Genomic DNA, 14,736 nt, shown 5'->3' on the forward strand with positions numbered 1-14,736 from the left:
GCAGTGTCCAAGGCCCTAATGCTGAGCAGGACTGGGCCACAGATCTCACAGAGGTGTGTCTCATGCACATTAGACTCAGTAGAAGTGATGGCGGCTGTAACTTAAAAGTCCTATATTGCGCAAAATTGAGTCTTGTGAGATTTAAGCCATGTTATAATGCTGTTACCTCCTCAAAAAACATACCTGGAGTTGGGTTTTATTTCATTCACACATGTTTGACTAACCTTTTATTATTAATCTGCAGGGACGTAACCATATCCAAATCTCACGATGCGATAATTATTATATATATTTTGGTGAGGTTAACAAAACTGTACATACTCTTTTTTAAATTTCCTTTTTAATTACCTTGACCAGTCTTCAGTGTGAATCATTGCTGCCATATTCCAAAGAAATAAGATTAAAAAGTGCTTAATAACAGTTATTTTTATTATGTGGTAAAGTAATTAACGGATCATGGCCTATGCAGTTCCCTCTTTTAATACTTTTAAGTGAATAACCTTGCAATTCGATATATTGTAATGGAGCATGACATTATTTTGAGAGTTCTGACGATACAATACCACGTTATTTCAGTTATTGTTACATCCCTATTAGTCTGTTTACATCTTCAAAGCTCCAAATGCTCGGTTCCACCTTGTGATGTTATGAAGCGGTAGTTTTCAAGTAAACAGCTACTTTTACCTTAAATTTAGATGAGATTGGTAATTCCAGGTTTGAAATCATCCAAATGATTCTAGTGAAGGTGTATAGAGTAGAGCACTTCCTGTATTACCGCATGACATCACAAGGTGGAACCAGGTGGAGTGTTTTCAATTTTAAGAGAAGAAGTCAGCATAAATATGTAGGATTTGGGGAATTCAAACCGCCCCTGTTTGGCTCACAGGGCATTGACAACTTTCACAAAGGTTGGTTTTTGTAGGGGTTTATTTTCTATTTTCACAACAAAACTTTTAAATTTTTAAAAATCCTCAAAGCACCTAAAAGTTAACTTTGTAAGAGTTAGCCCAGCCTGCTCTGAGCCCGCGCTAGCTCCAGTCTAGCAGCTCTCGCTCTGATTGGTTCAAACGCTCCATGTCGTGCACGTTAGATACGCCACAGGGGTGGGAGGTGCTAACCGGTACTGAGGAAGTAAATACGGAAGTGAACTTTTTTGGGGGACCCAAACGCCAATGAGCACAGACCACTGAAACAATACCGCCGTATTGTTTCAGTGTCACAGTTCTCCTTTTTGTTGAAACTCAAACACCAAAATTTGTTGTCTAAATCCATGGTTTTTATTGAGTTTTCAGACTATCTTGAAACTTTTTTGTCAGTTTTTACTAATGTGTGCATTGAGTCACCATGGAAACATTCTGCCATACACACAGATGTAGAACACTATTTCGTAATGGCTATTTTGGATTTATCTTCCAGATTTTGTTATATTTCTATGGTTAATAGGGGTGTAACAATAAACAAGTCTCACAATATGATATCGGCGAACAAAACTATGAATATGCTACTTTTCCTTTTAAAATGCCTTGACAAGTGTTATTTCTTCTTGTAGTCTACACTGACATGGAGCAAAGGATCATGGTCTATGTCGTTCCTTCTGTCTTTTTTGAGCTATTTCTGCACCATAACTCTTAATGTAAGCATAGACACTTGTAATTCGATATATTGTGATGGTCCACGATATTATTGTGAGAAATTTGACGATACGATATCACAATATTTCAGTTATTGTTACATCTCTAATGGTTAAACATGCGTGATTGAAACAAAACATAACTCCAGGCATGTTTGTGATGAGCAAACATTATAACATAGATCAGAAAATAGCTTAATAAGCTGTTTAAGCCCCGTTGTGTGCAGGTGGTGTTAGAGGCTGGAGCAGAGCCAGACCCTGATGTTTCTAATGGATGCACACAAAGACACTTTCTGCTATAAGGGCCTATGCACTTACCCTATATGCCATGTATAATGTATGTGAAAGTATAAGTAACGTGATTATTTCCTGTTTTTGCAGTGAACACTGACACAGAAACAGCAGTCGTGAATGTTACATACGCTACCAAGGAGGAAGCTAAAGAGTGAGTATACCCTTCCCCTTCTGTGAGAGTGAGGCAGTGATGGATGAAGTAAATAAATGCTCAGCTCAGCTCATACTTAAGTAAAAGTATCAGATGAAAAAACTGACCAAAGTATTAATGTACCTGTTTAAAAATGTACTTAAAGAGTAAAAAGTAAAAGTGCTGTGTGCAGAGTTAAAGCTTCAAATGTCGTGACTTTGATAAAGATTTGTGCTGAAAATAAACAATTGAATATTTTCTTACTTGTTTATTTTTTTGCTCAAACTATGACCTTGATAAAAAAAAAAAATAAAAAAAAAAACCCTGCAGGCTTTTCAGCACGTCTCACATGATAATAAAAATACTTTTACTTTTCAAAAAAAGTAAAAAGAACAAATACCTTCTCTTGGATGTAGTGATGTAGAAGTAAAAAGCCTCCACTTAAAGGTTCACTACTAGTTTCTATGGAGATGTCATTGCTTTGCCTGGAATGTTCCGCAATATGACAATGATTAAACAGCTCTACCTTATATTTATTCAATTACAGGTGGTTTTATTGCTCAAAAATACCTAGAAAAACCTGTGTTCTGACTGTGAGTGATGCTGCCTAATCCGTGTTTCATTCGTTTTTCAATATAAAACCAAAAATAAAAAAACAACTATATTCTTCATTATTTGTCTCCAAAACCAAAATGAAAAAATGGATAATGATTCGTTTTTTCAGTGTTTGATTTTGGGTTTAATTGAATAATGGAAGAAACGGATAACGGCCACGACTTAAACTGCGATGCCAGACTTTTGTACCTCATACGGACTGAGCCAGGACTTAACCAGGACTAAAAACAAGACTGAACCAGGACTAAACCGTTTTCTGTTCTAGAGTGTTCCCAGTCTCAGTCCCGGTCTCAGTTCTGGTCTGGTCCCTGTCTCAGTCTCGGTCTGGTTCCAGTCTCAGTCCCGGTCTTGTCCCGGTCTGGTCCCAGTCTCAGTCCCGGTCTCAGTCCTGGTCTCAGTTCTGGTCTGGTCTCGGTCTGGTCCCGGTCTCAGTCCTGGACTAGAGTTCTGGTCTAGTTCCTGTCTGGGCCCTGTCTGGTCCCAGTCTCAGTCCCGGTCTCAGTCCCGGTCTTGTCCCAGTCTCAGTCCTGGTCACAGTTCTGGTCTGGTCTCGGTCTGGTCCCGGTATCAGTCCTCGTTTAGAGTTCCTGTCTAGTTCCTGTCTGGTCCCTGTCTGGTCCCAGTCTCAGTCCCGGTCTCAGTCCCGGTCTTGTCCCAGTCTCAGTCCTGGTCTTGTCCCCGTCTGGTCCCGGTATCAGTCCCGGTCTCAGTCCGGTCTCAGTCCCGGTCTCAGTCCCGGTCTGGTCCCGGACCTGGTTCAGTCCTGGTTCAGTCCGTATGCGGCGCAAAAGTCCGGCATCGCAGTTTAAGTCACGGAAACAGAAAACAGCTGTTATAACTTTTTTTTTCTTCATTATTTATTTAAACACAAAATCAAAAACTGAAAAAACAAATCATTATCTGTTTTTTCATTTTGGTTTTGGAGACAAATAAGGAAGAAAACATTTGTTTTTTTCGTTTTCTTATTTTTGGTTTTATTTTGAAAAACAAATGAACGAGTGATACACGGATTCTACCTCTCCACAGATCTGACCTGTAACTTGGTCTGGTTTGGTTTCCATGAAAATAAAAAGGATAAAAGCAATAACATCTCCATGAAGACATGAAGAAAAACATTTAACACACCCTCCACCAGAAAAGTTACACAATGCACCTTTGAGTACAGTACTTTACTACTTTTACTTCATTATATTCCACCATTGGCAGTGAGACAATGAGAGTGAATGCCATAAGTGGAGTCACGGATACAACATGTACAGTGAACTAAAGGTTACGTCAGATCTGTGGAAAGAGAGCTGTGATTCATCAAACCAAACTATTTCAGTTCAAAATGATCAATACAAGTTCACTCAGATGTTACGGATTTCAGCTCTCTTCCTCAAAGCTTCTCAATGTGTCCAAAATGTTCTTTCTCAGATATATTTTGAGCATCCGTCCACAGTTTCAGTTTTCTTAGCTGAATCTGTAATTTTTTTTTTTGGTTTAAATTAGGGAAAACGTGTCTTTATTTGATTCTGTTGCCCAAATTACATCTCAAAATAGACGTTTTCAATAGCCCAGCTCAAACATTCAATGTGTGCAGATTAGTCACTGACGCTGTTGTCAAAATGTTCTATTTGTGGTTTATCTGTTTTATGTTTATTTTAGCTCAATAAAAACACCCACAATGTTTATCATTTCAATTTAATGAAGTTGTGTCTCTGCTGCTAACTACCAAAAATACGCTCGAAAAAAATACAGATAATTTGGTGCTTCTTTAAAGGGCCCATGCTACGCTGTTCTCTGATTCGTGTTATAATGTTGTTTCCTCATCACAAACGTAGCTGGAGTTGTGTTTTGTTTCATTCACACACAAGCTGGGGTCTTCTCTCAACCCAAACCATACCAACTTTATTTATGAAGCACTTTAAAAACTTTACAGATGGCCAAAGTGCTGTACACCAACGCAGAATAGACAAGGTCAATCGCAGTACAACACAATACCCAACAGAAACACAATATAACTACCGGTGTCGTATGGTATGTTGACCCCCCCATAGAATATCGAGCCCTCTATGAAAATCTATATTTTATTAAGAAATAACTTGAATTCTATAGAAAAAAACCTTGAATATTTATACTATGTCTGCAAATTAAAACATACTGACATATTTAAAAGTGCTTTTTGAAGAACTCAGATGCATTTTTTATGTCGATTATAATTTTTGAATGTTAAAAATTCCTTAGTTGTTTAAACACATTTTACTGAAAATGAGATGAGTAGTTATTAATTGGTTAGGTAATAAAAGTGATGTTTAATGGTTTGGAATCTAGACAGGGATAAAAAAAATAGACAGGGATAATCAATTCAGTAGTTAAATAGGGGATAGCTATGACTATAGTAATCTGGCCCCCCAATATGTTTATTATAACACAACATTACTAAATTCAAGGTCATTATCCGTACAAACCTTTGCCTAAATTGACATTATGATTAAGGATTATCTGAACATAGCAAACTAAAATCCGTAACAATGTAAAACAAGATTGCTATGTATATGCAATTTTAACAATACGTTACATTTACACAAAATACCAAGTCGTTGTCCATCAAAATATTTCTTAAAATACCTTGAAGGAAAGTGAATATGTAGCAATATATCATAAAAGTAAATTACATGAGAAATAATGATCATATAAGTAACTACTAAAGAAAAAAGTAAAGGGAGTTAAAATCCTATGGGGGGTCACTTTACTATAGCGGTATGTTGACCCCGGGATCAATATACTATCTCACACCGGTACTAAAAAACATAGAAAGCAATAAGATACTCAACAATAAGAAATGCAAATCTCACTTGTTAAAAGCCGGTGAAAAAGGTGCGTTTTTAGGAGTGATTAAAAAATTTGCCTGTCTAATCTTTAATGGCGACTGGTTCCACAGCCAAAGGACAGCAACAGAAAACACACTGTCCCCACGAAGCTTGCGTTTAGTCTTTGGGACGGCGGGCTGGAGCTGGTGTACTGATCTAAAAGTGCGAGACGGGGGCGTAAGGGTGGATCAGGTCAGCGAGGCAGGAAGGTGCTAGGCCGTGCAAACACTTAAAGTGAATAAAAGACTTTTAAAATTGACTCTAAAAGACACTGGGAGCCGATGGAGAGAGGCTAAAATAGATGAGATCCTCTCGTGTTTCCCGGTTCCAGTTAAAAGTCGAGCCGCTGAGTTTTGGACCCGTTGCAAACAGAAAACAGAAAACACTCTCTTCCACTTTGTGATGTCATGTGGTAATACAGGAAGAGCTCCACTGCGTTTTTAAACAACTCCACACACCTTCACTAGAATAATTTAGATGATTTCAGGGCCCATATTAAACTATTTCCTAATTTCTATTTTCTAACCTGTTTTAATGTCGTTTCCTCGTCACAAACAGACCTGGAGTTGTGTTTTGTTTCATTCACACATGTTTAACTCACAGGCGTGAGTTTTTCTCTCAAACAGGAAACACTCTGTTCCACCTTGTGATCATGTAAAATCATCTGGATAATTTCAGCTGAACAAAAGTGTAGCTGTGAACTTGAAAACTGTAACTACAACATGACATCACAAGGTTGAACAGACAATTTTGACCTTTGGAGGTGTAGACAGACTAATAATTCACATGTAAATGAAACAAAACACAACTCCAGGTATGTTTTTGATGAGATAACAACATTATAACATGACTTAAAGCTCACAAGAGTCAGTTTTGTGTAATATAAATCCTTTATATTTAAGCAGGAGCAGGCTTACATGTGGTGTGTCCAGTGTCCTGCCTCACCAGTCAGCCCAGGAACTTGCTAAATTTATCTCTAAAATGACACAAATTCATTACGTTTAACAAATGTGTCACCTTTAGATGGTCAAAATAAATACAGAAATACAGAAAACCTTGCCTCCCACACACATAGTTTCATTATAAGACAATAAATTGGCTGTTATCTAAAATACATCTTCCTTGGTGCTCTCTCTTCACATCAGCTATAATTCTAAAATCAGACCCTTTGTGACAGCTCTAGTTTATTAAGTAAAGAAATAGACGTGAAACTGGCTAAATATAAACTCTAGTATCTTTTGTGAAACTATATTTTCTAGTTTCCAAATATGAGTTTAATGTCATATATAGCAATATATGTGAAATTATAATGGGGAAGCTATGGAGTTTTGGAGTTGTGTTTTGTTTCATTCACACATGTTTGAGTAACCCCGCATTATGAGTCTGTCTATATCTCCAGAGATCAAAATTGTCTGTTCAACTTTGTGATGTCATGTTGTAGTTACAGTTTTCAAGTTCACAGATACATTTGTACCTTTTGTTCAGCTGAAATTATCCAGATGATTCTACATAATCACAAGGTGGAACAGAGTGTTTCCTGTTTGAGAGAAGAACTCGGCCTGTGTGTTAAACATGTGTGAATGAAACGAAACGCAACTCCAGGTCTCTTTGTGTACGTTAAAACAAATTAGAAAATAGAAATTAGAAAATAGTTTAATATGGGCCCTCTAAGCCTATCACAGTAACACATTTTGAAGTGGGATTTATTGCTACAAAAGTATTTCAGAAAACTATAATATATTGTAAATGACACAATAACCCTAAAGCAGGATCATCTCAGTCAGCTATTTTCAATATGTACTAAATTTCTAACAAAAACATGAGCTGCAAGAAATACAAAACAGAACACAAAACACATAAAAGTGCATTGTGTAACTTTACTGGTGGAGGGTCCGTCAAATCCTTTTCTTCACGGAGATGTTATTGCTTTGTCTGGAATGTTTCACAGTATGGCTTTAAACATTTCTATCTTCATGGAGACCAAACCAGACCAAGTTACAGGTCAGATCTGTGGAGAGACGACCCCGCTCAGTCAGAATGCCTGTTTTTCTTGGTATTGTTGAGCACTAAAACCACTTGTAGTTGAATAAATGTAAGGTAGAGCTGTTTAATGTCACATTGTGGAACATTCCAGGCAGAGCAATGACAAATCCATAGAAAACAAGGAGGTAACCGACTCCCAACCAAAAAAGTTACACAATGCACATTTAAGTAAGTAGTTAGTATCTATGCTGAGTCATAGAGGTTACTTATTCAAACCTCTACTTGTCAAATCTTATTGTAGCACTTCTAGGCCTGTCATAACACATTTTGAAGCGCGATATATATTCAAAGCATGTGAAGTGTCTTGCCCAAGGGCCTTGCCTTGGGAATCAACACAATCCTCTGAAGCTACATTATACAACTGACACAATAACAACAGGATTTTCCCTAAAAAAGGACTCTAATTTGTTAAAAAATAGAAGAAGGAAACATTTTAGCAGTGAGTTTGTATAAATAATGAGTCACAGATGTTATTTATTCAACCCTCTACAGCTCAAATCTCATTGTAGAGCAGAATAATAACAAATTAATGTGATAAATATTGACCCCCCAAAAAAACTATTGTTCCATCTATAATTTATTAAACAAAAAGTCACACAATAATTATTGTGACAGGCCTAAATACTAGTACAAAAACAGAATAAAATGTGACGAACCTTTTGATAGCTGATGTCATCAACATCTCTGGGGAAGTGACGCTAACTGAAAGCACTGCTCTTTTAGAAGTTCTGTTACTCAAGTTAAACTTAATCAGAGTTTTATTTTAACACAATGTGAACAGAAACATCTGGTTTGGTTGGAATTACAACAGGCGAAATGATTTGTGTGCGTAAAAATGTCTCACACTTAAATTGTGTTACTTAAGTAAAAGTACAGATACTGGAGCAAAATAATACTCAAGTAAAAGTATCGCATGAAAAAATCTACTAAAAATCTACAACTTTTTAAAAAGGAAAAGTATTAAAGTGCACTTTTAAAAATGTCCTTAAAGAGTATTTTATTTTTGGATCTGTGCTGTAGAAACAATAAAATCTATTGTTTTTTCTGAGTCTTTTCAGCAAGTCTCAAACTATAATAAATAATACTTTTACTTTTCAGTCCAGTTTAAAAATGTAGTGAAGTAGAATGTTGGGCTGCTCAATTATAGTAATTTACTCAAAACCTTTAAATTTAAAATAAATAAATGCTACAAATATGTACCTTAGAGCAGTTTTACGGTGTATAAAACATAACAAGAATAAAATATACTTTCAACATGAAATAAGGCATAGAAAAACATAAATGTATCCAAAATAAACTATATATCCAACTGTTCTGCAATCTCTATGTTTAAAAATAAAATAAATATACCTGTTCTCAAATATATCCACTGTAAATTCTGCTTAAGTAAAGTTCAGATACCAAATATTTATACTTAAGTACTTTACTACTCTTAATGTAGTTCATACCTCTGTATGAACTATATTAATTTGTTCAGCGTCTCATGTCTGTCCCTCCGGTGTCTGTCTCCTCAGAGCCATTGAGAAGTTGTCAGAGCACCAGTGTGAGGACTACTGCTTCAAGGTTTCCTACATCATGGACATGGATGCTGCTCAGGCCATGCAGACCCCTCGCTCCCGGCGCGGGGGGGGGCGGCCGTCCCGGGACCAGGGCACCCCCCAACCTGGGCCCTCAGGGTGCTATGGAGGCCCCCGCCCCAGAACACAGGACTTCCCCCTGCGCATGCTAGTGCCTACTCAGTTTGTCGGGGCCATCATCGGCAAAGAGGGCCTCACCATCAAGAATGTCACCAAACAGACGCAGTCAAAGTGAGTTCAAACGCTGAGTCTGTTTCATTCATTTTATGTCGTATATCACATGGAGCATTCAGGTCTATTAGGTATACATATTTGAAAGGTTTTTTCTGATTTATTGTTGTGCATTTTACTTAAATTCACACGCAATATGAAATTGTTTAAAATAAAAAAGCAGCTTGCATGTATGGAGATGCTATAGCTTTGCCTATAATGTTCCACAGTATAGCATTAAAGGTCCTACAGCCAGAGGTAGGGACTTGGAAGTTGTGACTTGGACTCGAGTCAGACTTGAGTCACTACTTTTAGGACTAAGACCTGGGACTCGAATTGGACTTGAAGGTCAGTGACTTGAGGAGACTTGATGCTTCTGCTAAAAAAATATATATGTTTTTAGAAAATGCTTTTCTCTTTACAGTTGATAAATGCAGTGCTAAATTTTAAAGGAACAAACTGGAACATGTACCTCCCACTTCTCTGTTTGTTACTATGGTAACACAGTAACTGAAGTACTGTGAGATGATATCATCAAATGTACTACAGTAATATAAAGTACAATACAGTAAAACAGAGAATTACAAAGAACATGATCCTTCCATTTCAGTGCAGACAAAATAACTGTTATTAAAAGCATATTTAAATATTAATTCTAATTCTAAGATCTTGTCAAGACGTTTTGAAAGTGAAAAATTGCATTTCTACAACTCTTATATAAATACTCATGTTTAAATATACCATGACTTAGTACAATTTAGTTTAAAATTCATATAATCTGAAAAATCTAAACTACGGTTTAAAGACTTGAAATGACTTGAAGTTCAAAGCAGATGACTTGGACTTGACTTGGATTTATGGGCCAGTGACTCGAGACCTGTCTTCTTGACTTGGGACTTGACTCGAACTTGAGGTGACTTACTTGAGACTTGCAAAACAACGGCTCAGTCCCACCTCTGCCTACAGTGTATTACACAGAATAGACTCCTGTGAGCTTTAAGCCATTCTTAACTTGGAATTGTTTTACATTTTAGTTCAGGCGAGATTGAAAATTTCAGGGTTGAAATCATCCAAATGATTCTTGTGATAGTGTATGGACAGAGTGTATTCTGTTTGAGAGAAGTGCCCAGCGTAAATATGCAGGGTTTTGTTAAATATATGTGAATGAAACAAAACACAACTCCAGACATGTTTTTGAAGAGGAAACAACATTATAGCGATGATCAAAAAATAGCATGATATTGGCCCTTTAATGTCATTCTGCAAAACATTGCAGACAAAGCAATAACATCTCTGTGGAGACAAACAGCTGGCTGATTCTCCACCAGAAACGTTACACAATGTATATTTAAATCTTTGTACAAAACTAGTTGTTAGACACAGTGATATAAATGCTTTTTCACGATTGACAATAGGGAACTCTTGCCAAGAAACCAGTTTCAGTTTCATCTTTGTCACACAGCCCGCATACGCTACATCTCAACTACAATATTTTTTCAGCATTTTCCAATCAGATTTCACTGTCTCTGTTGTAGTAGGTTTAGTGCAAATGCTGGTTCATGTTCCTATCATAAAAACATTATGACAGCAGAGAAAGCCCTATCTGCCCAGTAGTGAATGTAGCCCTGTGCGTTTCCTTATCACTCTGCATGGGCTGTAAGCTAATCAATCACTGGGCGACAGCAGCCACTATGGTGATATGTTGTCATGGAAACGTAGTCCATGTGCAACGTTTTACGCTCCCAGGCCTCCGCACTGCACCGCCAGCACTTTTCTTTATTATATATTTTACTGCATACATTGTGAAAATGCCCTGAGTACGAGTTTAATGGGCTTGCTGGAGTAGCTAAATGTTGTGATGTTCTGGAGTTTTTACACATAAAAAAATAAATAAAATCTGCAAGTGTTTTCACAGCCTGTACGCTTTTCAGGTTTATTTTCTATTAAAGGTCCCATGTTACACTATTTTTTGAGCTATGTTATGTTGTTGTTTCCTTATCACAAACAGACCTGGAGTTGTGTTTTGTTTCATTCTCACGTGTTTAATGCATAATTGTGAAGGAAGTGCTCTACTGTGTTTTTAAACTCCATACACCTTCACTAGGATCATTTGGACAATTTTAGGATTGGAATTGCCAGTAGTAAGCAAAAGGTAGAAGTTAGCCAGGCTGGTGCCACCTAGTGCTTCCGGTCATTTTCATTTCTCTCCAGCGACTAGGTCAGGAATCAGAATACACTAGAGCAAGAACCCCGAAAGTTGTAGACTGCGCACCGGCCAATCAGCGAAGATCTGTGAAGCCATGACAGTAAACAAAGTGATCGAGATGGATGTAGATGAAGCCATACATTCTGTGTTGGCAACAATTCCCTAGCTCGAGGATTTAAAGCCGGAACAAAGAGAATGTTTAGTGAATTTTATCAAGGGGAAAGACATTGTTGCCCTTCTTCCTACGGGATTTGGAGCATTACATACGTCACGACCAAACAGCAGCGATACGTTAAATAAAAAGTACCCACCTACCCTCAAGCAAACGAATCCTAACGCTGCGAGGTCAGACGGTTTCCACGAAGTGAAACCGGCTGATGAATCAGGCCAGGTAAAAATAGCTGTTGACTTGAAAACCTTTTTTTCATGACATCACAAGGTGGAACAGAGCATTTTGAGCTTTGGAGATGTAGACAGGTTAATAATAAAGGGTGGATAGACAGACTTGTAATAATGATAAAAAAGAGTTACTCAAACATGTGTGGATGAAACAAAAGCTCACAAGAGTCAATTTTGCGTAATATAGGACCTTTAAGTTTATTTTATATTAAAGATAAACTAATTCCTTTGCTAACATAGTATCAGTCCCAGCTCTTTTGCAGTTTTATATTAAGACAAGACAAAATAGAGTAGTATAATAGTACAATACAACAGATCAGGTTCAGTGTGTTGTCGAAAACTTCACATGTGAAACTGAAATGCTGGTGTAGATTTTCAAAATGCTTCTAAAGTTACATATGTTTTTTGCTTTTTCAAGTCTTATAAAACTGCTTATACCTCAGGATTAATTAGGCGAAGGATACACATTTTATATACACATATTTATTAAATTATTTTACCTTAAAAGTGCACTATTCACCTTTTGAGTTTACCGGTAGGTGCATGGATTTCTGATTGACTTCTTGCTTTCCATAGAGATGTTGGTACTTTGCTCGGTATGAATGATAGATAAGTTTAATGCCGTACTGTGGAACATTCCAGAAAAATAAATAACATCTCAATGGTGGAACCTCCACAAGAAAAGTTACACAATGCATCTTAAACAATAATCTTATATTTTAGGTTATAAATGTGTTCTGACTGAAAGTAAATGAGGTAACAGCAGTGACAAAAGACTCAAGACAATTCTATTTATTTGGAAAACAAAACCATTAAAGTTCTCATTTTTCTTTTTTTTTTTTATGTCCAAATGATTAATAATTATGCATAGCTGAATAATAGAAGTGTTTTCAGCTCAGAGAAACAGCTGCAGATGTGAAAATATGTGATAAATATGCATGAATGAAGGAAAACATAACTCTAAGTACAACGATCATAGGCTGTTCGTCCTCTCAGTCGCCTTCAGCTTTAGCAGCAAAATCCGAGCGCCCAAGCAGCAGGCACGGGACAGGCATGTTTGTTTTTATACTAGTAGTACATGTCAGAGGTGGAACCAAGTCGATGTTTTGCAAGTCTCAAGTCTTTGACCTCAAGTCCAAGTCAAGTCCCAAGTCAAATACAGGCAAGTCCAAGTCGAGTTTCGAGTCACCGGCCCATAAGTCCAAGTCAAGTACCAAGTCGTCTGCTTTGAGCTTCAAGTCATTTCAAGTCTTTAAACCAACATACCAAATATAGCTTAGATTTTTGCAATTTATATGAATTTTAAACTAAATTGTACTTAATAAATCATGGTATATTTATATATGAGTAAGTGCTAAATACCAGTTATTTTGTCATAAAGGATCTTATTTTCTGTAGTTCCCTCTGTATTGTACTGTATATTACTGTAGTACATTTAAGGACACCATCTCACAGTACTTCAGTTAAAAACAAGTAACAAACAGACAAGTGGGAGGGACATTCTCCAGTTTGCTCCTGTAAAATGAATCACGCGTGTATGAACTGGAAAGAAAAAAAAAAAACTCAAATCACAGGCCTCAAGTCCCAAGTTAAGTCCCAAGTCACTGATCTTCAAGTCCAAGTTGAGTCCCAAATCTTAGTCCATTTTATCAAGTCAAATCTCAAGTCCTAAAAATAGTGACTCAAGTCTGACTTGAGTCCAAGTCACGGCTTGCAAGTCCCACCTCTAGTACATGTATTAGGCAACACTGAGTCTATGTACTATCCCCCAGTTACTCCCAGTAATTATAAGAAAAACATGAAAACCTTTCATACTTTAACTATTTCACTGTTGACGTTTTGCAGAGTGGACGTTCATCGTAAGGAAAACGCAGGTGCAGCGGAAAAGCCCATCACCATCCACTCGACTCCAGAGGGCTGCTCTGCCGCCTGTCGGATGATCCTGGAGATCATGCACAAGGAGGCCAGCGAGACCAAGACGTGAGTGAACCTGCCACAATAACGCTGTAATCTGTGTGTAAAGTCTAAAGGACGGGCCCTTAACTGCGCCGTTTAACTACACTTCAGCCTATAGTGCAGAGTGGCCCACGTGATCACAGCTTAAGAATGAGGCCAGTAACCCTAATCAAGCTTGACATTTTTAACAAGATCTTTTAAACCCCCCGACCCAGTGATGTATTAGGGCTTGCCGTTAGCATAGCGTCACTGAGAAAGTATAGGCAAAAGCTAAACAGTAAAATCTAAGAAAGTATATTTTAAGAAAGAAGCGGGTTTTTTCTGTGTTCTTATCAGAATGAGAAAGAGATCTCATTAAAGCGCGCAGTTAACTATACTGCCTTTGCGATACTTATGTTATTGAGCTAATCAAGTTTTAATGTGTGCAAATTGCCAGTCAATAGTACTTTACAGTGGAAATAAACATCTCCTTATTCACTTCTGAAGTTGCTATAAAATGTTAAGAAAATTCTTGTTTTTTATGCATTTAAGTGATTGAAAATGAATTTAAAACAAACAAATCTTTCCATGGCGTACGCATTAAACAAGAATTTAACATTTTCACCAATACAGTTCCTGGGTTTCAGATTCCTGTCTATTGGTGACATCTTGAGGACTTTTGACAGTTGCAAACATAGAATATTCTATTTAGAATTGTTAATTGCTATGGTTACGGTAATGATTTTATCACCCTGAAACCCATGGATATACACTACCAGTCAAAAGTTTTAGAACACCCTAATTTTTCCAATTATTTATTGCAGTTCAAGTTGTGCAAATCCAAT

The 14,736-nt window shown here is 37.2% G+C and overlaps 1 protein-coding gene across 1 annotated transcript in view; it reads left to right on the forward strand.

The window, feature by feature from the left end:
- igf2bp2a (insulin-like growth factor 2 mRNA binding protein 2a) overlaps positions 1–14,736 on the forward strand; it is a 123,087-nt gene that overhangs the window by 83,613 nt on the left and 24,738 nt on the right. The window contains exons 5-7 of the mRNA XM_020931792.2: positions 2,012–2,075; positions 9,079–9,372; positions 13,802–13,936. Of these exons, the coding sequence (XP_020787451.2) occupies positions 2,012–2,075; positions 9,079–9,372; positions 13,802–13,936 (493 nt within the window). The remainder of the gene's footprint in view (positions 1–2,011; positions 2,076–9,078; positions 9,373–13,801; positions 13,937–14,736) is intronic.

This window comes from Boleophthalmus pectinirostris, unplaced genomic scaffold (genome assembly GCF_026225935.1).
Source record: "Boleophthalmus pectinirostris isolate CB_2022bp ecotype Guang Dong unplaced genomic scaffold, ASM2622593v1 HiC_scaffold_1, whole genome shotgun sequence".
Classification (NCBI taxonomy): Eukaryota; Metazoa; Chordata; class Actinopteri; order Gobiiformes; family Gobiidae; genus Boleophthalmus; species Boleophthalmus pectinirostris.